Source organism: Cyprinodon tularosa, unplaced genomic scaffold, assembly GCF_016077235.1.
Source record: "Cyprinodon tularosa strain WSP-4 unplaced genomic scaffold, ASM1607723v1 ctg75, whole genome shotgun sequence".
Taxonomy (NCBI): domain Eukaryota; kingdom Metazoa; phylum Chordata; class Actinopteri; order Cyprinodontiformes; family Cyprinodontidae; genus Cyprinodon; species Cyprinodon tularosa.
In genome coordinates, this window is record NW_024039507.1 from 529269 (window position 1) to 554620 (window position 25352).

Sequence of the window (25352 nt, forward strand, 5' to 3'; positions counted from 1 at the left end):
AAAAAGAATCTTAAGTGTACAGATATCTGTAACTTATATTTGTCATCAAATGCTGTACATTTTTTCTTAATCTTAATCCTAACTGGGGTAGCACTGTGGTTGGAAGTTAGACCTGTTCAATTTTAGCTGGGGTCTTTTATTTGTTCTATTTTCATGCTCTCCTTATGAATGCATGGGCTCCTCCCAGAGTCCAAAATCCTGCATGCTAAGTTATTTGTAGATTTGAATCCTCTAAAAGTGTAAATAAGTGTGTGAGTGTATATATGTCTCACTTTTCATAAATGTTGGCTCTGATGGAAGGGGAGACTTCTCTAGAGATCAGCCAACCTCCAACCTGCTGAACAACTGTGATAGGCACCAGCATCTTAGTGATCATAAAGTTGAGCAGAAATAGAAAAAGTATGGATGTAAAATCATTTCTTTAAATGCACTATAGCCCTGATCTACTATCCCAAATAAAAATCAGCAATTGCTTGTGCAAACTAAAGTTTCACAATGCATTAGTGGGCATGTTTCAGGGGATTGATGTTGAGAAGACAGAGTCAGAGAAAGGAGAGGACATCCTCTGCTAGTTAAAATAAAAAAAATAATAATAATTAGATGAAATGGAGGCACAAACACAGGGTAGCTTTTGGACCACAACTGTCACAATTTCACATAAAAAATCATAAGTTTAAATATCAGAGATTCTAATTCTATTGTTTTAAAGGAGAAGGAAACTACAGGTGGTTCAACAGCATTCAAATACAAAAGACAAACTTTTAAGGTCTATTTTGTTTTTAAATGCTATTCACTCCCACTGCATAACTTAAGTCACAAAAAAGAGGAAAAACAAGCAACTCTAGATTGTCCTGTTTCTACAACATAGATATAACAGACGTCCTTAGACAGTGACATACAAACAAAAGCTATTTATTTCATCATATGATATATTTAAACATTTCATAACCGATAAAGAGAGCTTAACTCCTAAAAATTATCATTTTCATATTTATCACTGCAGTTCATTAACTGAATCATTCCAGTTATCAAAGGAGACTTTATCCAAGCTACATTTCCGCTTGACCTGATGATCGTACTGACAGGTGCAAGGCAATGCGTCCTCCCAGCGGCCCCTCACCTCTAAAATGAATCACTCACCACCGGTGTTGGACAGCAGAGTGATGCATTCAGACACACAAAAATGCAATGGTGCAAGGTGCTTTTCTCCCCAAAATAGCATCTCAAAATGTTTGAGTGTCCAAATATGTAGAAATGAAATATTCTCTCTTCTGGCTGTGATTACACCAATGCCTTCTTCTCCCCACAATCATTGCAGGCATTTTTTACGGTTGCTCCTTGCTTTCAAATGTGCTCAATAAAGATGTCCTGCAGTACTGTACCACACTTTTCAATAATTAGCATATTTTCTGGAATTTCATGAAGGTAAACATGTTTCATAGACTGTGCCTACCATTTCGTGGATATCAAAGGCGTATGTAGATCAGCTTAGCTCATGTTACTGAGCTTCCACTTCTTTTATAAATGCAAACCTTTAGTAGATCAGGGTCTATATGTATTGCTATTAAATGTGCCAAATATGTTGTAAATACTAATTTCTTTGCATTAAAGTACCTAAAACTAATTAATATGGTAATACCTTTCATATTGTATTAGAAATTGTTTTTTTGTTGATAAAAGCCATTAAAGGAATATTGAACAATTTTTTCAGAAATGTAGGTTAAAGACGCCCAAGGCAATTTTTGCATAGCCGTGCATGTGCTAGACCATCCAACCTACTATTCTGCCATTGGGTAAAAGACTCTCCCAAAAACACTCTGGCCTTATTTCTTTCTTCTGATGCCTTCCACTTCTCATAAAATTGTATAACAGTTTGCTTCTTGTAATCATCTGCCATTTTTAAAATATAGAGTGAGAGGGGTGGAGCTATGGGTGAAAACGACGCTCACTGCATACATGATCAATAAAAGTGCTCATTGACCGAAAAAGAAAATGTGCATGTCACAAAGACAACCAATAGATACGATTATCCACCTAAAACGGCTGAAAAAAGAACATTCACTATACTTTTAAAGAAATGTATGTCTGTTTACCTGTTGGGCGACTGTTTGTGTATGATTTTGTCAGCAGTTCTCTCCCATATCCTCCCAAAAGCCAAAAGCACTCGGTGGAAGGAAGGGAGACTTCTGGAGCTGAGAGCAGCTGAAACACTTCTTTTTAAATAATTCAGTGAGTTTTGGCGCTTAAAACTGAAATGTGTTACAAAATAAATCATTAACAAATCATATCAAAACAAGTCACAAAAGTGTTTCATATAAAAAAACTCATCAGACAGTAAGAGCTGTGGGTTTACCTAGCACTTTTGCTTTATGTGTTAAGTCAGGCTTTTATTACAGAAAAACAATATAATACACTTTAGATAACATGTTAATGTGAATTTTGTTTTAACCCCAGTAGCAGTGTTTACAGACAGTTTCTCAAGAGTGCAGAAAATAACAGATCCTATACAGAAAAAATAAACGACTACAGCAACAAAAATTGCATTGGTGAGCAGGAATCACACTGGTTCAGTTTGTATTTAAAAGGTTTTCAGGCATATACATGTCATTGTTGTTCTTAAGGAATATGATCAGTACTGGTTACCAAAAATTCAGGGTAAGAGACAAATATCGATATTATTTGTTAAATTTGACGTCTGTTAAAAGTTGTAGACTGCTTCAATGACTGTTGCTTTTTTTCCCATGCTATTATATAAATTCATATGTAAGATGGATAGTGCCATGTTTTCTTAGGATTGTTTGGACATGTATGTTTCTATCTGTCAACAAAATAAAATTAATTATTTGGGAAAAGCACAAAGGATTATTTTTGATTAAATATTTGCATTTATAGACTCAGTTTTGATCACAGAAACCTTTAAACTGAAAACCTCACTCTCCTTCATGTTGATGTTGTCTTTGTCCATAATCAGTCTTAGACTAGAACCATTGCTGTAGAAAACAGTGCAGATATTAAATTGGCTTCAACACATTTTAACAGCAACCATAGATTATCATAGGGTGATTTCATATGCAGCCCTGCAGGCACCAGTTAGGGGAAATCAATGAGCCCCTTGAGATGTTAGAGAAGTTTAACAGTAGATTTTACATTTTTCATTTGTCTCCCTCTACTGGAAGAACATGCAATAACTTGTCATCCATTTAAAAAAAGCAATTGCTATGAAAACATGGATTTAGCTACAAATACAGTTAAGAAAATAAATAAATACAATTGCACTTATGTATACAGTAATGCAAAATAGCATGCAAATGTGACGGAACCTACACTTGCTAGACTTACATTATTATTTTGGTGTTATAATCTGTTAAATGGATCAAATATAATTAATTTGTAGTAAAGATCAGTAATTGCAGTGTTGATGATTATAGAATAGAACAGATGTTGCCTCACATCCAAGAAGCAACGGTTTTGTCCTGTTTCTATTGTGAAGGTGGAATCAGGCAGCAAATGGGCGTGTGATATTAGAAGAGTCCAGTAGCCTTGGATTGACAGACTTTTTCAGAGAATGAGGTCTTGCTATGTTATTGGGGTCAAGGAAGGTGGCAAGGTGGTTGATGAAGAGGAGGAGTTGTCGTTGACGAAGCACTTTGACCTTTGTATCAAACATCAGTTTCTGTATAAACCTCTTTGAGACACACTTAGAGGCTCACTCACGGTTTGCGTTTAAAATAGGCCTCCACTGCAGGAAAAACAAAGAGCAAAACAGAAATAACACAATAAGACTCACTCTATGAGATGATAGATAGATAGATAGACAGACAGACAGACAGACAGACAGACAGACAGACAGACAGACAGACAGACAGACAGACAGACAGACAGACAGACAGACAGACAGACAGACAGACAGACAGACAGATAGATAGATAGATAGATAGATAGATAGATAGATAGATAGATAGATAGATAGATAGATAGATAATAGATAGATGATAGAGATCTGATTCATCTGCTTACCAGCAAACTCCTGAGGCAGCATCGGTCTGTTGATTACAATCTGAAATGCCGCCATCCAGCTTCTCTGATCCTCTTCAGTCTCACAAGCAAAAAGAAACTTCCTGTCTGGAGTCACTATAGTGATTCCAAATGGCCAGTGAGTTCCCACAACAGTGGCAGGGAGGCCTGGCAGCACAGTGTAGCTGTTTTCCTTACTGCCAATGAAAACCTCACCTCGAGCATAGGCATCCTATGATTGAAAAACACAGACATGACCATGCAGAACACATTTTTTTAAGGATCCGAAGCTATATGGTTGTCCTGAAATGTTAGGCACCATAAAAGGAGTTATACATTTGTCTCCTCAGGTCATTTATCACACAAACTGAGTTGTTTATAGTGCAAACAAGAGGCACAGCAGCACCTACTGGTGACTGAGGTCAAATACAGGATTGATACATAATTTCTAGTATGTACCAGTGGATCTTTGAAGTACATGAGCCTCCTGTCGTCCATTGTAAACCATCTCTTCTTAAAGCCTTCGGTGTGCTGTAAGTACCATAAAAGAAAGGTCTTAATATTGCTTTTAAAACATGTAAGTTTAAATCATAATTGTCAGTAATAATTTTCCATTGGAATGAAGAAATATGAAGCAGCAGATTACCTTTGGTCCAGTCTTCTCCATGTAACCCTCCTTTATGTAGTTCCTGGTTAGCTTTGGTAGCAACTATGAAAAAATTTAATAAATTCATAAAATAATTGTCTGTATACACTGCTTTAAAAAAATGCCCATATCCCTTTTAACTGTTATAAATCAGCAATGTAAGGATACACACGGACAACATCTTTGTTTTAAAGGAAAAACCCACAATGGCCCCAGAAAAAACTTAAATCTGACAAAATTATAATATAAAGATTCTATGAAAATGAACAAATCAAAGTCAGACATTGCTTTTCAAACATCACAGGTGTCAGCAATCCTGTACTTATGAGTCTTGCATTAGAACAATGACCCAAAACAGGTAGAAACACCCAGGAATGGCTAAGAGGAAAACATTGGACTATTCTGAAGTAGCTTTCTATGAGACCTGACTTAAATCCTACTAAGCATCTTTGGAAGGAAACATGTTGTCTGGAAAAGAGAACCCTCAAACTGGAGACAAATTGAGCTCTTTGCTGATGAGAAGTTGGCCAAAATATCTGCAGAAGGGAGCAGAAGTCTCATTGACAGTTAGACAAATCATTTAATGGCAGCGTTTGCCTCAAAAGATTGTGCAACAAAATATTAAGGGTACAATCATTTTTGTCAATGCCTGTTTCAAGAGTTTATTTTTTATTTTTCTTATAATTCTGTTTAAGCTTGGTTGAAAAGCAATGTGAGACTTTTATTTGTTCATTTTTTATAGAATTTGTAGTGATTGCTACTTCTTTCAGATTTAGGTTATTTCTGTGAGCATTGTTTACTTTTCTTTCAGTCAAAGAGGGGCACCAACTATTTGGTCTGAATGTGTAAATCATCTAATAAACTCATTTTTCATAATGTACTCACATTCCATTATTATATATTGGACTGTATATTTTCAATTTAATTCTTTTTCTTTTGCAAAAGCTATCATTATTCAAACTATCTTTCTGCATGTTACAAGTTAAACTTAATAGCACTTGGATTCTTTGTTAGTCCCGTGGTAAATATGATTTAGAGAAATATTTGATACAGACTCTGATAGCAATAATTTCTTTTTAAATTTTTATTTGGGTCCATTTTAAGAAGCAGGTTTAACAAACTCAAAATTGATCTAGCATCAAAGTTAAAGAAAATTGGTGTAATGGGTCATTTTTTTAAACTGTTTTAAAGAGTTTAGAACTGCTGACCATTAAACAAGAAAAGTAAAAAAAAAAATTATTTTCTGAATTCCAAACATTGAAAGCTTTTTTCTTTTTCATCAGAAATGCTATTTATTTTATACAAACTTGCAACTTTTTATTTTATTTTAAATATATGTTAGCTAAAGTCTAAGACACAATAAGGGAACTCTACGGGAGAAAGTAAGCTTAATCTACAGCATTTCTTTCCACATAAAGTATATCAAGTTTAGATTGAATATTCTATATTCACTCAAACGCACAGACTTGAGAAACATTTGTATCAAAATACTTACTCTGGAAATGTAAAAATTAATTTTTTTTTAATCCCAGTTATTAAAAACCCTGAATGTTGGTCCAGAATTTCTATACTTACCTCAGAGTTTGTAGCACCAGGAAATGCCACTTGCAGGTAGTGATACCTTGCAGCCCTTATTGCATTGAACCAGTCCACCATTTCCTTTGAGACAAAATAAAAGTAAATGCTAACTCTTGTATTAAAATATGGGCTGCATCATCAAGCTCCTCTATCAGAGGAACAAAAAGCCCAATTTCTCTCACAGTTCTTTTCATAACATTTTGTTAATGTTATTTTTAATTAAACATGCCAACCTTGCCATCCTCATGGTAAACAAAAATATTCCTGGTGCTGTTATCCTTTAAATAGGTAATCTGCAGCCCATTAGGAACGCCGATTTTAGCTGCTTGGAAAGTAGCGTTCACAGTGTTGATCTTCATGATCGCTTTAGGCTCTCTGGCCTGCAACAAAAAGTAAGAACAATAATAAACTCTTCTGTCTTTATCATTATGAAGCTATTAATTTGCATATTTAGCTTTTGCGAATTTCATGTATAGCATTTTGCAAAGCGATACATAAGCAAACACTCACATCATGCTTGTTGAAGTATTTCAGGACACCCTCACGTTCAGTCAGAATAAATTTTCGGCTCAGGTATTGTCCATTGTCTCTTCCTCGCTTCCATAAGCACCCTTCTCTGTAGCCTAGCAACAGCAGAGGAACAAACCTTCTTTTATGATTGATAAATCAAAACAACCAGAAATGTAAAAATACATATATATATATATATATATATATATATATATATATATATATATATATATATATATATATATATATATATATATATATATATATATATATATATATATATATATATATATATAAATTTGAAATGTAAATGCATAAAATTTAATGTTAGTTTTTTTTTTTTATAAATTATTTAGATTTTCTTGAATCAGGTTGAGCCTCCATAGGTTGGTTATCCGGCAGATCTTTGGAGGCAAAACTAACTTCCTTTGTCTCACTTCTTTATGTATCTATGCATGGAATAGCAAAAATTTTTGTTTTTATGTAATAATTTACAATCAGTCATTAAATATTTATATAATGTTAAACACTAGAAGTAATACTAGTACGGTAAGTGGATCCATTGAACAAATAGTTGCCGAAAAAACATAAACAGAAGTGCTAAACAAACAAATGTATTATAAATAACAATTTTAACTCATCCTGATTGTAATTGAAATTATTGTCACTGAAAAAATACAGTTTTTTAAAGCTTTAAAACTTAGATATAATCACAGTCTCATGAAAGTCCATCCTGGCTAAGTTTGGGCGAAACAGTATATTAATATTAGAGCACTAAAAAACATCATGCAAAAGAAAAAAAAAGTTCTGTTGATTTATTGAAAGAGGTATAGAAGAACACATCTAATTTTCATTAAACTCAAAAAGGGGTATTGTTGGTTTTTGTATTCAGATACCGAAGTTGGTGTGAGCTGAGGACAGTGTCAGAAGTGAAGTGCTTGTATCTAACCGTTTATGCATAAGAAGCATTTTTAGGTATACAATAAAACTCTAAAAGCTAAGATAAAAACTTGCGAAAATAATGATTTCCTGCATGTGTGTGTCTGTGTGTAATAGATGAACCCTGTAAGTGTATGCGGTCAGTCTTTTAAAACATCATCAGCGTCAGGAGGAAGAACATCTGCTGTTAAAAGATATAAATAATTCAGCTTTAACTGACGTCTTCAAGTACCAGGCAAAATTTCTCTCAAGCAAACACTCACACATGCTCACACACAAAAGGAAACTTTTTTTTAACTAACAATGAGGGGTTTGAGCCACACTTTTAATTTTCAGGAACACTCAGAGAGCCCATCATTCATTTTTATATGGACATAATAAACATCTTCTTCCTTGTAATTCTCTCTCTCTCTCTCTGACACACACACACACACACACTGATCTTTAATTGGTTCCTGGGCCTCTCCCTGATACCGGCCACAATGTCCATATTTAGCCACTATCAGAGAGAACACTCTGCATTGTCATCTGAGTAAACACCAGAACAGCCCATACTGACTCAAACAATCAGAAACTGAGTATAAGTATTTTATATACTCCAAGAAAAGTGATGATAAATGCAGGCGGCAGAAGTTCACATACTTCATATTTACTTCTTGATTTTTTTTTTTATATAAAAACTACATTTATGTATTCTTTTACATATTTAAAGTTCCTTAATTTTATAAACAGGCTTATCAGTTCTAAAAGAAAGTTGTCAAGCTTTTAATATGATGTTATAAATGACTGTAATGAAACCATATGACCCCAACCCTACAGTTTTACAGCTGTTTTTGTATACCACAGGAATTAACTGAAAGTGAACTACATAAGAAACAACTGAACCAAACCACTTCCCCAGCTATAGACTATACCAGATGAACATTTCCTTATAAAGTTCAGATCATTTTGATGGTTTTTGAGTGAAATAAGGTGAAATGCAATAACATTTCCAGCAAAATAACATTTCTAAATAAAATCTAATTGCAGCTTTTCCTAGTAAACCCATTTGAAAATATGGAAGACATTAAAGTTCAATTTGCAAGCTGGTCTGAGTCTTTTCATTATTTTCTCATTTCATTGTTGAGTTAAAAAGTAACCATCTTTTATCCACATGCAGCAATAATTCCTCTTTAAGCAATGACTTTATCAATGATTCATCAGTCAAACTGCTATTTTTTCCTCAGAGAGGCGGAAGAGTCAGTCCGCTCATAATTACATCAACAAAGAAATGGAGAAGCGGTCAAGATGTTCAAAGCTAGTTGGAAAGGAAATAGTAAGTTTATGATCAAAGCACTAAGTTAATGTTCCAGTTCAAATGTATACAGAGCTTTTAAAAAAAAGTTAGATTTCAAATCCATCCAATGTTTTTCTATTTTCAGTTGACCTGACTTTTGGACCAGCCAAACGACATATTGCAGTTATAATAGATTGCTTCAGGAACGGTACTCCACTGACCAAAAAGAAAAACAGCAACAAGAAATTTCTTCTTTCGACCTCAACGTAATCCCACAAGGGATTTTTAACCTCTGCCATATTTGCATTCCTCTTCTACTCAAAGGTGTTTATAGGTCACACAGTAATGCAATGCAGTCCCTCCCCCACTTGTTGCTGTGCACTGGTGCTAAACTGAAAAAGGGTTACATTACACTCTTGGCTGATTTACAGAAAAAGCGAACTCAGCATTTCATAAAAAACATTTCCTTATTATCATATTTCTCAAAAAAAAAATATGTCAGGTATAAAAAGAAGTCAAAGAAAAAGGAATTATTTTAAAAAGACAGGAGGTTAAAACCTTGTGTCTAATAAGTAGGTTAATTTGATCTTTTTTATCTTTTTAATACAAATGTTAGTGTAGAAAATGAAAGACCAGAACCACAAATATATCTAATATGTATGGGGAGCATGCCAAATCTATAAGAGCTACATTACGAACTACTTTTTACTTTGACTTCAAACAGTCAAAAATATTATTCTATAAAAAATATTTTCATAATTTTGGTCTATTTTACTTTACAGGTATGCTGAATCCACTTGGTTAATGAGATTTTCTTGATACCAATAAATGACAGTGATAAAAACCACAGCATCATTTAGCAAATAAGAGAAAAACTAAACACAGATTTGTTGTTTTCTATATGGGCACTAAAATTTGAGTAAAGTCTTCTGAATGATGCGCAGTCATCAATAAATATTAATTTTATCTAAAGTTCAAATGTTTGGTTTTTCTTAATACATTGTAATGTTTCTTTTTTTATTAATTCCTAGTTTAAAGTTTCTTTTAGAAATTGTAACACATGTCCTAAATAGACATTTTTCAAATAATAGCTTAAATTTGAGGTAAAAACAAACTTATTTTAGCTCAAATCTGAGTTTGAAATGCATGTTACAGTGAAATTAAAACTAACTGCACTCTTGTGAACAGATTTCTTACTAAATGGCTTTGATAAGAGATATTTTCATTATTTTAACCAATTTATTTTTTTTAAAGTTATTCACTTAACAGCAAATTTAAGAGCATAGGTTACTAAAGTACTACATTGAGTATGAATCTCCATTAATTTTACAAACAGGATAAGACTACTATTAAACAATAACTTGAATTGATTAGAAAAAGAAACACAATAAAATCTGACTAAATACTTAACCAGAATCAATAATAAACAAGGAGAAAGTTTTTCTTTAAACCATTCTTAAGATCATTAACAATCTGTGCAGGTCTAAAGTACAAAGACAGGTTGTTCAAAAAACGTTGTGTAACAGCAATTGATTGGTGAACTCTAAAACACTGGATGGAGTACAATGTTACAAATTTTCAGACAAACATGCTGCGGCTGTAAAATCATGACTTCTAAAGCATTGCAATGCATCGTAAAGTGAACAGGAAGCCAGCTTAGGTGTGACATCATGACTACTTTTTATCATAGAGGTCTGACAGTTATCCGAGCAGAGCATAATAAACGTCTGCCTTACTTTCTCTTTAGCCGAAGTAGAAATAAGTCGTACTATTGATAATGATTTTATACATTTTTTAAGCATTTGTTTGCCTACAGCCAAACTATGGTGCTTTTACACAACTTTCACATTCATATCATTCTATGATAATCTTCCACCCCCTTGTGCGTGTGGGTTCTTTGAATGTACTAGGTTTAAATTCTGTGAACAATGTTACCCACAGTGCTTACACAAAGAGGGCATTCTTCCTCAATGGCAGAGGCACACAGCCACATGCTCCAAAACCTCTATACAGTGTAAAACAAGAAGCCACTGACAGAGGGAGAAAAAGTGTTCAGCAGTCATGAGACTCTGATAAGAGCTCCTAGTCCTCTACCTGAAACTGAAATCAAATTTTTGGTTCCTACATACATATATTATATATGTGTTGCATGGTGTTAATCCTATACAAATATTTCAGACTATAGTGTGAAGGTTAAATGCATTAAAACCCAAACATATATTTCTAAGTTGGGAAATGTTACATGTGCGTTGGTAAATCACAAATACCAGCTGAATTGCAAAGCTTGTGTTGTTACTGTAAGGTTGAGAGAATAAATGCTCATAGGCCAGACCTTCTTAACGGGAGGGTAAACTGACTAAATTTTGCAAGCTTCCTGTTTCTCACACTGTTTTTAGGGGAGTCCTTAAATGGAAACTAGAAACTCTTAAAGCGGCAGCATACAAAACTGGGTGACAAATCACTTTTGGTTATTTCAAGTTATTGAAACAAAGATTATAATGTACATTTTGTATTTTTAACATGGTTTATTTTCTTCCCTTTATGTATTTTATTTGTTGAATAAATTAGCTTAGATGGAACTTGATTGAACCTGCCTCAATACTACACTGCCTTTACTCTACCTTTCTCATACCTCATCCAAAGTAGTAAGGTTATCCTAAGTTATTTTCTATATTTATGCTGCATAGGCTTAGACTGCTGCAGGACATAAGGACCACTTTTCATCATCCTTCTTTATTCTTACTCTGTTCCCCCCATTCTTGCACCGCCTTTGGAGCTGATTGACAGTTGCTTTTTGTATCTCTGCTTCTTTCTGTATCTCTGCTTCTATTTCCTTGAACCCCAGTCAGCCTCAGCAGATGGCCGCTCACACTGAGCCTGGTTCTGCTGGAGGTTTCTTCATGTTAAAAGGGTGTTTTCCTCTCCACTGTTACTGCATGTATGCTTGGTGTGAGGGATTGCTGTAAAGTCATTTAAAAATGCGGGCGAAAATCATCGCCTCAAGCTCATCAGGAGGAGCATGTGTTGAAAGTCAATGATTCAATGCAATCAGCTGGATTTCATTGATAGAAACTTTCAACCAATCTGAAAGTATTGTCTCTTTAAGGTGCCTTAAGATGACATTTGTTGTGGATTGGCACTATAAAAATAAACTGAAATGAAATTAATTGAAAAAGGAGTTCACATAACAACCCAGATCTCCTTATATATAGCAGGTGTGTGATTTCAACAGTATCACACATTTCAACAGAAAAGGTAATGGTAAACTAGCACAATAGGGGGCTTTGTCTAAAAACTGAAAACTGTTAGACGGGATTAAAATAAAAATTTGACACATCTTTACATATGCACATCTACTATAGTCTTACCTGCTGAGTAGGGCTCCTGTCTCTTTACACTCATGAACTCCTTTCTCTCGTACTTGGCCCGTATCCACTGGTCCAACAGGAGCCTGCAGAACAACAGTAGGCAGTGTTAACATTAATGATTCTGCTGATATAATACTGACATTAAATAAATAGACAAACAGGCAAACTTAGTATATGTCATGACTATTAAAATCCACAAACCTGTAAGTTAACATAACTGATTATTCTAAATGATTCACAGTATTAGACTCAACGCTTTTTTGTCTATTAGGATCAAGAGGAAAGACAGGTTATCTGTATTAGTTAATGTCTGTAACCCAATTTAGTGTTAAAAGAAAAAAAAATGAAAGGCCTATGCATTTGTTTTTAGATTTGTTATTATCTTCTTATGACCTTTTCTTCACTGATGTTTTTTTTAATAATCATTTAACAACTTTAAAAACATAATGTTGTATCACTGAACCTATTATTTTTATCACCGTGATTGCTCTAGATGTAATCTATGTTAAACCACAGACGGTATCCTTTTTTCAGCAGAACTCTAAATATGAAATCACCAGTTGGGCCTTACTTTGTACACAAACTAAAAATGGAAGAATGCAGAGCCTCCTGTTCGTCTATTAAAAATGTAAAGCAAATTCATACTTATCTCTCTTTATTATTAAGAAAACATTCAGAAACAGTATGGTGAAAAAACTACAAGAGCCGCCGCCCAAGAGATTTATTTTGGTTCTGTCTTTTATGTTCTACTTTTAATTTTAAAGTCAAACATAGCCTGAGCAAAACCTGTTCAAACCAATCTAGCAATCTTAGTTGAGACTAACCTTTTTTTCCAAGTTCAGTTAAACTCATCAAAGAAAGACCTTTAGAAAAATGCCAGACTAATAAATTAAAGTAACCAGTTATATATATATATATATATATCAGTGCTGTCAATCGATTACATTTTTTTAATCGCGATTAATCGCATCAATGCCTGAGTTAACTCGCGATTAATCGCATTTTAATCGCAAATTTTTTTTCTGATTGAAAATCATTTAAATACTCTCGATGACATACAAAAAATACATACAGGCTAGGTTTGTGCCAATGTTCTTTTTTTTTAAATGAAAACAGGTCACAGACACTGATTTATGCCATAGAAACATATGGCAAGAAGATGGGGAGGCATGTAGCAAAAAATAACAAATATGTAGCCAAAAAAAAGGCCCTGAAAACAGGCTGATGTAAAAGACAGTCTTTACAGTTAATACAGTCTTTTGAACAAAGACAAGCATTTTACCCTACTGCTATAAAATGCAGTAGTTAACATTAGATGTTAATTAACCAAGATAATAATGAACAATTTTCAATCAATACATCAAAATCAATAGACCGACATCACTAGATGGAGGTAGTCTATGCTCTAAAAAGTTACTTTTCAGCCTCTTAACAAAAATGAGAACACACACACACCCACCCACCCACACACAGACACACACACACACGATACTGACCTGTGGCGTACACAGACAGCAAGAGTGCCGTAGCAGATTCCATTTCACCTCAGTAATCTGTTTTCTCAGCGTATTTCAGGTTGCTACTAGTTACCAGACACTCAACTTGTTTGTTGGTGGTGGGACTTAAAGAAAAGGCACCAGCGCTACCCAGTGTATGAGCGTCTTTTTTCCTTGAGGAGCTCCGCTCTCGAAGCCTATGAGAAATGCATAGACTGGGGGGAAAATAGCCCCGCCTTCCCGCAGGCTGCAGCGGGATGTACTTGGAAAATTGTACCATAAAACCACATAGCGTTAATCTCACGTTAAAAAAATTATCGCCATTAAAATGGCCTCGCGTTAACGTGATAATAACGCGATAATTTTGACAGCACTAATATATATATATATATATATATATATATATATATATATATATAAAGAGAGAGAGAGAGTCTGCATAAGACTTTTATATATACTATATATATATATATATATATACTCTTATATACTCTTATTTTGATAACCACAGTTATCAAAATAAGAGTGACAATGAACTCAAATGGCCAGTTTTTCCATCAATCACATCATAATCACCTGATCCAACAGCTGCATTAAGTAGAGGGACTCTTTAAATTGTATAAAGGACAAGATAAAAAAAAGAATAGCAGATAACCATAGGTTAAGAGGTTACTGTACATATATACAAACAAAACCTAAAACAGTGGTGAACCTTCAGAGGTGACCAAAAAATAAATCAGAACAGCATCCGAAGCACTACAGGCCTCACTTGTCCCTGGTAAGACCATGTTTAAGACGTTATTAAAAAACCATTCATGGTAGACTTCTGAGGCTAAAAGACACTGCTGACCAAAAAGAGAACACACACGTCTCACATTTCCTAAATGGATTGTTGGCATGTATTCATATTACAAATATATCTTATGTGTAAAAGTTTGGACTCAAATACCAACCCTGACAGAAACACCTGAGACAAAAATGAAAGATGGTTGGAAAAGATGGCCTACTTACACATAATCTTTGGACGTGGGTCGGTAGTAGAAGGCAGGTACAATCTGTTCATACTTGGCCTTGGCAGCAATGTTCCCTACAGAATCTAAAAACTGGAAAGAAGAGAAAAAATTAAAAACAGGCTGAGGAGCACTCACTATGCTGACTCATAATTAGCCCATGTGACAGGGACTATTGTGATGCCTAAAAGGGACACTATCATTACAGACCTAGAAAGTGTAGTTTATTAGCAATAGGGTTTGGTTTAGCTGATATATGCTGAACCGTCAAAGTAAGATTAAAACAAAAGTCTCTTCTCCCATCAGATTTTATTTCATTCTGTGATGGCCTCAATGTAGCATTGTTTTCAAACTTTGGTATAGTTTTCACTGCTGGAACTTGAGCTGCTTTTAATGAATCTCAGTGGATATTTAATTCAAATTTATTTAAAATAATGACACATTGGAAACCCGCTGTAAGCTAAAGCTAATAAACCAAAAGAACTAACAGAACAGTAGGTCGGCACACTGATCCATGGTTAAAACATAAGAAACTCCAAAAGGAAATTTTTAAACCACGCCCTGTTCCAACAGAGGACAACACTGAATAGAAATATAGCATAAAAGGCTATTTCTGTTGGGATCCTTTTCTCCTGGAAAACATACAGCATTTTCATGACCATAAGGCGCACCGTACTAAAGGGCGCAGTCTCAGTTATGTGTGCCATTACTGTATTTAACACACCCATAAGGCGCACCGGATTATAGGGCACAGGTTTTAAATACCGGTACATATACTCTACTATGTTTAAATACCTCAACTGCATATTTAAAAATAGAGCGGGAGCAAAACTGAGTGTGTTTGTGCTTTATTCATGTATTTATTACAAAGTATTAATCAAACCTGGGAGCTGGCTGTGAGACAGACACATCGCTGATGACACAGAGCGCTGTGATAGCTCTTTTGAAACAGTTTATTGACGCATAAATTAACTTAAAATGCAGAAATCTGCCGGCAGAATATGTTCGCTTTTATTATCCTGGTGCCTGCAGTTTAGATTATTTAGATGAAAAACACCTACCAGCTGTCGTGGTGAACCGCGAGGAGGTGACCCGGCCAGAGGCTGCTGTTGAATGGGATTCCTACTGACAGTGCAACGCTGGTATGTGGGGGTCTGAGCGGCTCAGACAGAACTAATATTAGAAGGCAGGATCCTAATCTGGATGAACTGACTGCAATGATTACGTTTTGAGGTGGACTTTCTCACTTAAAAACATATTAAAACTACTTTATTCCCACTGATCACAGCAAATATAGCTGCAAGGCAAAGAAAGGATAGAGTAGCTCCGCCCAAAGCGCGTCAGACACACTTTTGCACCGCGCAGCCAGAGCAGCAAAGATGCTTCAGCCGCGCGTCAGAACTAACTGGTACAAGCAGCAAAAATGAAGCAGCAGACGCGATTTTGCTGCTCTTGCTGCGTCCGGTGTGAACGTAGCATTACTTTGAACGGCCGGTTCACACCGATGTCGAGCGGTTGAAGTTCTTTTGTCAGACCTCCCGGAATAACAGCAAGCATAGCGTTCATTTACATGCATGGAGTCACAGATTAACAGCGATGGTGATGCGTGGAGAAAACCTTGTCTCCTTACATACACCTCCCTCAGCCACTCTTTCATCATCTCCTCAATGAGGAGATGAGGAGTTCTGCATAAAGCACATGCCTGTTCTTTTATACACAATCCACGCCCACACTTCCCCCTTCAACTTTCTCATTGTGGTCTCAACAACGTCCGCAGTAACAACACACATAGGGAGCACAGCACTATAGGGCGCGCCGCACATTTTGAGGGGAAAAAAAGACGTTTATATGCGCCTTATAGTCGTGAAAATACGGTACCTTAATATAGGAAAAACATCAAACCTAAATGATGCTTTTTTAATTTGGGAAACTGGTAGAAGTAGCTTATTGTTTGTTGCAAAAGGCACTCAATGAACTCAAATAGTAACCAAAAAAACGTCATAAAACATTTTGTACACTACAAGTATTAGTTTAAAGTGAAATGTTTAGTGACACACAAAGTCCTGAAAGTGTAAATATATGTTTAATTACTGCAGCTTTCACTATGCCTTAAATGCAATGATGCCATATTGGACTTTGAGGTTGGAGGTTGAGTGAAAAGCGTCTATCTTTCAAGCTATAAGAGGCCTTCCTGTTAGGTTTTTCAAATCGAACTTAGATACAAAAGGCAACTGTCAACTAGCCCCACAGGTGGCCCTGTCCAGGAAACAGGCTGACAAGCTTCCCATGTCAGAGTATGAAGAGAGCAAACCAGCTGGTCACAATCAGAGAAACAGGACTACACTGAAAAACGGGCCAAGCTCCAACATCTATAAACAAATGTGTTGATGGCAGCAGCACAGCTGATATTTCTCTCCAGGATGAAGTCACAGCCAAACAGAAATAACTACTATGAGTAAAAGCAGAGAGAGCATAAAGTTAGAGGTTAAACGTTAGATATTCCAATTCAGCGTAGGATTTCAGCAGCTCGTACATAAAAAAAAACTCTTGGCTGCTTCTCCAATTAAGGCTCTGCTTGCTTAACCTTAGTCATCTACTGCTGGTGGATTAAATGTCATGCAATCATTTTGAACATTGGCTTGAACTGCCTGATGGGATATTTAAAAGCTTAAGCTGCAGCAATGATCCATAACTCACTAGTCTGCTGTGATCATTTGTCTTAACAATTAAGTTTGTTTGCTAATATTTTAATCAAACTTCTGAGGCCTTCACAGAATGGCTGTATTTGTTTAAAAAATATATCTATCTCCTAATTGGCTGAATGCTAAAAGCTGCAGGTTGCGCTGGATTTTATGTAGTGGTACTGAAACGATAAAAAAGTTCTAAGAGAGTGAATACTTTTGTAAAACAGTGCATTAATATATTCTTCACACTTACAGAAACCATAGCACTGGCAGGTTGCATGCAGAAAATATAATGGGGTTTATGTTACGGACTTCCTGTCTTGTCCTATCAGGTTGTTTTTAACTTAAACACCTTTGGGGTTTTTTTTATACCATATTTATACAGGGCACTGATTAGCAATGGCAGCAGAAAAAAAATATATGAGAGAACATGAAAATACAAATCAAACGTAAAAAGAGTTCATAGAGATTGAAAACAGGAGCAGCATTGTTGCTGCAAGAGCTGCCTACTTTGAAAGGCATTTTTTTTTTGTGAAAACAGAGAGGCCATTTGTTTAGGGGTATTTTCTGAAACATAAATGTGTCTCCGATTTGCATGATCTTGAAAAGCACACAACTGCCCATGCTGAAATACACAAAGATTCAGGCTTTTTCTGCCAGCTGCTGTCTAATGCCTTTCAGTCTGAGCTGAATCGATACTGTTGACCAGCAGCACTATCACAGTAGCCGGCAGAAAGCAGCACTGTCAGTTGTTTGGGGAGAAATGCAGCTACTAGGAGCAGCTGCTACTTTAACCTCATTTTTAAACCAGATGCCTCCAAACCGTGTCCTGTTGGCTGTTTTCAGCTCTTAGAATGATGTAAGAATGAGAGATGATGCTGAATAGCTTTCTGAGAAGAAATCTTTAAATACACTTAAATTTGCTTAAATACAAAAGGTACCACAAACATTTTTTTGTCTTTTATTAGCAACGGCTTTTACATTTTAATTTAATAGTAAATGAGTATCTAGTAAACTTTATTCTAAAGCAACCTTGGGCACATAATCTTGGCCCCCCAAAAAATAGCAAATGTTTTATTTATCTTTACCTGCAAAGTTTTCTTGTTGGTGAGAAAATATTAAAATGTGTTCTTGTTTTTTTCTAGACCACAATGAAAGCAAACTATCATTGAAATATATGAAAACATGTAGCTTTCTTTTATGAAAACAATCGACTAAAACCATTTTTATGCGTTGGCACCACCATGATGTCAAACTACCGTGTGTATTACATTAAAATGAAAAATGTTAAGTCCTTTTTCAAAGCAGGTTATTGTCTAAGACAAAACACTAGATTTTTTTCCTCGATTTTGGATTTTTCTCTTTGGTTCTCTCTTTTCAAAGTAAAAAATATAAAAACCTCTCACCTCTAACTCAGAAGAGCTCCAGGGATCCAGCAGCAGAGACTTGACCTTGCTGATCTGAGCGATGTTTCTATGGAGGCCTGAGCAGCTGTGACACACAAACACCCCTAAGGTGTAGGATGCCCACTCTGGCTCTGCAGTTCAATAAAAAAAATAAAGATTATAAAAGAATATGTTCCTATTAATAAATAAAGTGAAATAAAGGCTCAGTGAAATCCTGGATCAGGTTACAACAAAGATTGTTTCTTAAAGCGCTGATTTCAAAGTAGATGATTGCTTATCACAATTGCATCAAGATGAACTGATATTATGATCAGTTTTAGCAAGACTGCTTTAAATTTAAACTAGAGCAAATATTTCAAAACAATTAAAACATTGATAAAATGCAAAGAAAGAATAGAAGAAGAATAGAGAATGCTTCTAGGTATTAGTCAGCCCTGCCATAAAAAATAAACACTTTATTCATATGAAGTATTACTGGTCATTTTGCACGGGTCATTTTTTAGAGAATTAACTATTGAACTAAAATAACTAGTCTCTTGAGAATCATTTAAATGATCCTAGAATATTCATGTCATCATCAGATTTTCTAAGCTAAAATATTATAATGAAAGGATTTTATCTTCTGTATGTCAATGTGTACTGTAAGTGTTGCGTAACATTACTGTGCTTGTCTTGAGAAACCTAAAGTTTCAAAACTGCAATATTATAGTGGTTATAATCAGTTAAATGGGTACTTAATTTACATGATTAGAGGTAAAAGGAAAATAAAAAGTGAACTTGTGAAATTTAAATGAATTATGATCAAAAAGCTGTAAATTGAACTGTTTTTACACATATAATACTTGCCAGTTACACTCAGACTACAGAGCCAAAAGTATTCCACTTAAATTTGTTAAGATATTTGCCATGCTCAAATTGCAAACCTAGATCTTTTCAAATATGATTTTAGATGATAAACCAATGCATAGAAGAAAAATATAATTGTGAAGATGAAAAAAAATATATTTGCAATTTTTAACAATGCAATAAATGTATTCGCTCCTACTACTTAATCAAGCCTAAACAAACTCAGTGTAACCAGGAGACTTCAAAAATCCTCAAACTCGCAAGCTGAGCCTCCTTACATCCAAATGTAGTTAAATTATAAATGTAGTTATTCTGTAAAGCTTGCAGATTTTCGTTAGAAATGAAAGAGCATAATGGTAACTAAGGGGTTGTTAATACAGAGGGGGGAGTGTTGGTCTCGTGGTTAGAGCAGTTCGCTTGTGCTCTGAGAAGTTTGCACTTATCGATCCCCACAGCCTGCACTCTGGGTTCCCAGAGTGGAGGTACCCTTAACCCCCACACTGCTCCGCAGGAGCCACACAATGGCAGCCCACTGCTCCACCAAGGGGATGGGTTAAATGCAGAGATAAATTTCACCAATGTGAGATCAAGGATTAGGACACAACCCTCAAACAATCATCCACACATGCAAATAGAAAAGCATAACAGAAAATCTGCAGAGGAGATTGCTGTTTTAGAGAAAAATCCATGGAAAACACATTGATGTAAAGTAAAAGATAAAAGTAAAGAGGTATAGATCTTCTTGAAAGGCACTGACATTTCTTAATAGACATGCATTTTCAAAGTTAGGTTAGATAGATTTTAAAAAGCTTATTCAGCCAAAATGAATAAAACAAATGTTGCAAAAGTGGGGCGTATGTGTAAACACCAGCACAAAGAGGAAGAGAGTTTTTCTATTATTTTCCTTCACTCCGCTTGCATCACACCCAGGTAACTACCTCTATCCACTTCACAGATGTGCAATACATAGGAAAGATTATCAGATAGCAACAATGCCTCATTACATTAACATTCAATGCACCAGCTGTGGTTAGAACAAACTAGTCTTGCACAAAAGGTGTAACTGACTACACACACACACACACACACACAGAAAGGAAAACAGCGCTGCATTTCAGTATCTAATAATTACCTCATTGGTTTGAGGGTAAAACAAGAGCTGCTGTGGGGGTTATTTTCAAAAGGAAGGTTTACAGAAAAATGGGACAGTTGTAACTAAATTGCACTATCAAGTGAAAACCCTTAAACCATTACAAACAGAAACTGCCCCAAATGTTGTTAGAACATGCAGACAGACGAATCTAAAAGAGGAGCAATAGAGCAAGTTAATTCAGCTTTACTTCCTGTAAACCTGTAGAGAGTCAAGCGTTTGCAGAAAAAGTCACGCATGCACTCAGAAAGGCCTCACAATAGTGAGTGCACCCCTTAGATTTTTGTCATTTTTATCTTCGAGATTTTCAAGACAATGTTGAAGTAATGGCACTTTCTTAACCTAATGTGTGTACAGCTTGTACAATGGTGTTAACGTTCCTAGAGTGTCTAAACCTCTGTCACCAAAAGGGAATACAGCCCTAAGTTTTACGAAAATGTGTGAATGGGAAGCAGGTGTGTAAAATGCGTATCACCCTCACACTCTCTCATAATGGTCACTAGATGTTCAATATTACATGGCAAATAACTCTATGAGGGTCTGAAAAAAAAGAATCATTGCTCTAAAGATAGCCAAGCTTATAAGAAGAAAGCGAACACCCTGAGACAGATGTGCAGCTCCTACAGCGGGTTTGATAGGACAGCTTCTATACAGAACCGACCTCGCTATGGTCAACCAAAGAGGTAGAGTGCATGTGATAACCATCACGTCCAGAGGGTTTTTGCTTTTTTTTAACAGATGCGTGAGTGCTGCCAGTATTTCTGCAAAGGTTGAAGAGATAAGGGCAGGATTCCAGCGTAAATAAGACCCCAAACATACATATATGGGTAGAAGTGCTGGACTGTCCAATCTCCAGACCTGAAAATTACTGAGAACTCTGCGAACTCCTTAAATGGATGCCGAAGGAGTAAAAGATCTGTGCTCTAGTCATGGAGGATTGCAAGAAGATTCTAGTTGGAACCTGTAGAGCTATAGTGAACTTTATTCCCATGAGAGGAAATGCAGTTCTGAAAACTTTGAGCAAATTTGTACATTTCACTCGTGGGGGTGTGAACTTTTCCACCAGTGGTTTAGACACGGATGCTTATTTTGAGGGTATAGCAAATTCATGCTGTTAGACAAGCTAACAATATTATATTATTTTTTAAGTATAATATTTTCATTAATATCTTGAAAAATACATAATAAAATATAAATGAGAAGAATGTACTTACTTTTGTGAAACTTGTAGGTCAAACTCCATTGAGCAATAGAGGAGACTTATCTCAATTCACAACTTTAATGTTTGACTCTATACTGAAAAAAATAATTTACTCAATCATATTTAGTCACTTTAACACAATTGTTTTATATCCTACCCTGCTAACGTGAAACAATTGTGTTAAAGTAACAAAATATGTTTAAGTTAATGCCAAAAACGGTTGCATTATTTTACTATAGGAGGGAAATGTTCAGAAAACAAAAGCAGAATTCTTATAATAAAACTCTAATTACTATATATCTTTGGGAATATTTTGCAGCAGATCCAGCACATTTCTAAGCTGGGCTTGTTTGGGACTCTTATGTCCTAGACGAAGAAATTTGAGCAAGAAAACGATAGTAAATCAATAATAACCCTTAGGAAAAAGTAGTATACTCGAAGTAAATTCTATTAAGAATACTTAAGTATAAGTTTAGAAAGTATACCGAACAATGTACTTTTAGTGTACTTGAAGTATTACTAAAGTAATTCTTCTTCCAACTGAGGACATATTTAAGTTAGTAAACAATAAAGTAAACAAAAGTACACGTGACTATACTATTGTTAAGTATATGAAATATAGTTTAAAATAAGTAAACTCTAAGTGCACTGCCTGATTTTAAGTATGAAATTAGTGCACTTTTAGTATACTTGAATAAACTACTTTTTGCTAAGGGAATGTCGATATTAATGCATGCAATATCACCAAAACAAACGTTTGGAAATAGTTAGTAGAGTTTAGGTCAAATATCCATTTACAATCTAAATCTACTACTTTTTGTTGTATGGTGTTCTAATCAGCAAGTAAACTTTCCTTTGTTTCTGGGGAAAACAGCCTAAAAACGATGACACTGAAAGATTTGAGTCAGAGCATCTCAAAAAAAGGGGCGCGCCGGTAAAGTTTCGAAATATACTCAAGAAAAAAATCCCCTGTGCAATAAATCATACCAGCAATCGATTTTAAAGAGTGACTCCAAAATCACCTGGAACCCCGCAGTCGGCACAGTTTCCATTACCAGGTTTCTTGAGGAGCGCTTTAATGCGCTCTCTGATCCTTTCCTGGTCTGAAGCCATCGGCGGTTCTCCACCTTCTCTGATTCCTGCTCACAGGCTTCAAGCGCTCCAGCTGGCATCCAAAGTTAAACTCTCTGCCCTCACGGAAGGAAAGGAAACCCCTAAGCTACCGGCGAGTCTGCTGTCATTTTTAGACGGCGGGAATAAAAAACTTGGAGCATGCTCTGGTGTCTTGATGCTGTCAGACGCAAACTCTTCACCGCCTGTCTTGAAGTGCGACACCTAGCGGCAGCTTTGAGATATGGCGGTCTGCACAGGGAACACCCTTTCTAAGAAACATCTTGAGAAAACAGAAGTAGTGAAGTTATTCCCTAAGGACTTGCTCTTACATTCACAAGGTTAGTCATACAACCCGCAAGGGGCGGTTCTAGACAGGGGCCAACGGGGGCCAGTCGCACTGTAGCTCATGTCCTGGCCCCTGTTATGGCCCCTGTACTGAAGACATAATACTAAAAGAAATTCTAATGATGATATGTGCTGGCCTGGAACAGACATGGTTTCTCATAAGTCCTTTGGACCTTTTTCATTTTTGTTTTTTATTTTTTTGTTTAAAATATTCTGTTTTACTAATTACTTAAAAAACAATATGTCGATAGCGTCATTGGTATTGAGATAGGATCCCAGTTTTCACCCGCTAAATGTTTTTTTTTTTTCAAAACAAAAAAAAATACAGCTGAATTTATCAGTTTTTCTTGAGTTCTAATTCTGATTTTATAGAAAACTGTAATTTTAACTTAAATCAAGTTAAGAATATGTAAAATTCCTAAATTATGAATGTATATTGATCTAATATTCCAAATAATAGCTTTATTTGATCTTTTAGATATTTATATAGCTACAATTTTTTGAGTTGGTTTTTTGCTATGCTAAGGGATTTTTATTTTAAGGATAATTAAAATTTTTAAGCCACAAATAAATATTTTCAGTTGGAAGTTTGAATTTTAATTAAACCTAATTGAATGGAAATTTAACTTCATGCAGCTCTCTTGATATATTTGAATCCTTGCCCTGGTTTATGTACAGGTGCTGGTCATAAAATTAGAATATCATGAAAAAGTAGATTGATTTCAGTAATTCCATTTAAAAAGTGAAACTTGTATATTATATTCATACATTACATACAAACTCATATATTTCAGATGTTTATTTTGTTTAATTTTGATGATTACAAATGACAACAAATGAAAATCTCAAATTCATCATATCAGAAAATTAGAATATTACTGAAGACCAATAAAAACAAAGGATTTATAGAAATGTTGGCCAACTGAAAAGTATGAACATGAAAAGTATGAGCATGTACAGCACTCAGTATTTAGTTGGGCCTCCTTTGGCCTGTATTACTGCAGCAATGCGGCGTGGCATGGAGTCGATCAGTCTGTGGCGCTGCTCAGGTGTTATGATAGCCCAGGTTGCTCTAATAGTGGCTTTTAGCTCTTCTGAATTGTTGGGTCTGGTGTATTGCATCTTCTTCTTCACAATACCCCATAGATTTTCTATGGGGTTAAGGTCAGGAGAGTTTGCTGGCCAATTAAGAACAGGGATACCATGGTCCTTCAACCAGGTACTGGTAGCTTTGGCACTGTGTGCAGGTGCCAAGTCCTGTTGGAAAATGAAATCTGCATCTCCAAAAAGTTGGTCAGCTGCAGGAAGCATGAAGTGCTCTAAAACTTCCTGGTATGTGGCTGCGTTGACCCTGGACCTCAGAAAACACAATGGACCAACACCAGCAGATGACATGGCACCCCAAACCATCACTGACTGTGGAAACTTTACACTGGACTTCAAGCAACGTGGATGAAGTGCCTCTCTTCTTTTCCTCCAGACTCTGGGACTTTGATTTCCAAAGGAAATGCAAAATTTACTTTCATCAGAGAACATGACTTTGGACCACTCACCAGCAGTCCAGTCCTGTTTCTCTTTAGCCCAGGCAAGACGCTTCTGACGCTGTCTGTGGTTCAAGAGTGGCTTGACACAAGGAATGCGACAGCAGAAACCCATGTCTTTCATACGTCTGTGTGTGGTGGTTCTTGAAGCACTCACTCCAGCTGCAGTCCACTCTTTGTGAATCTCCCCCACATTTTTGAAGGGGTTTTGTTTCACAATCCTCTCCAG

The 25352-nt window shown here is 35.6% G+C and overlaps 1 protein-coding gene across 1 annotated transcript; it reads right to left on the reverse strand.

Moving 5' to 3' along the window:
- Window positions 1–2342: 2342 nt before the first annotated feature.
- Window positions 2343–23461, reverse strand: LOC119773198 (arf-GAP with dual PH domain-containing protein 1-like). The gene is made up of 11 exons (XM_038270084.1): window positions 23147–23461; window positions 18928–19058; window positions 14839–14930; window positions 12332–12414; window positions 6749–6861; window positions 6472–6618; window positions 6236–6319; window positions 4661–4723; window positions 4474–4545; window positions 4018–4246; window positions 2343–3739 (listed from the first exon to the last, which is right to left on the reverse strand). The coding sequence occupies exons 1-11, from the start codon at window positions 23235–23237 to the stop codon at window positions 3711–3713; spliced, it is 1134 nt and encodes a 377-aa protein (XP_038126012.1). The 5' UTR covers window positions 23238–23461; the 3' UTR covers window positions 2343–3710.
- Window positions 23462–25352: the final 1891 nt, after the last annotated feature.

Excerpts from the sequence above, each read along its gene's own strand:
- LOC119773198 (XM_038270084.1), bottom strand. The coding sequence starts at position 23,237 with ATGGCTTCAGACCAGGAAAGGATCAGAGAGCGCATTAAAGCGCTCCTC. Across the intron at positions 12,415-14,838 it reads CCCACGTCCAAAGATTATGT|GCTCCTGTTGGACCAGTGGA; the intron begins GTAAGTAGGCCA and ends GTTGTTCTGCAG. Across the intron at positions 3,740-4,017 it reads GCTGCCTCAGGAGTTTGCTG|TGGAGGCCTATTTTAAACGC; the intron begins GTAAGCAGATGA and ends TTTTTCCTGCAG.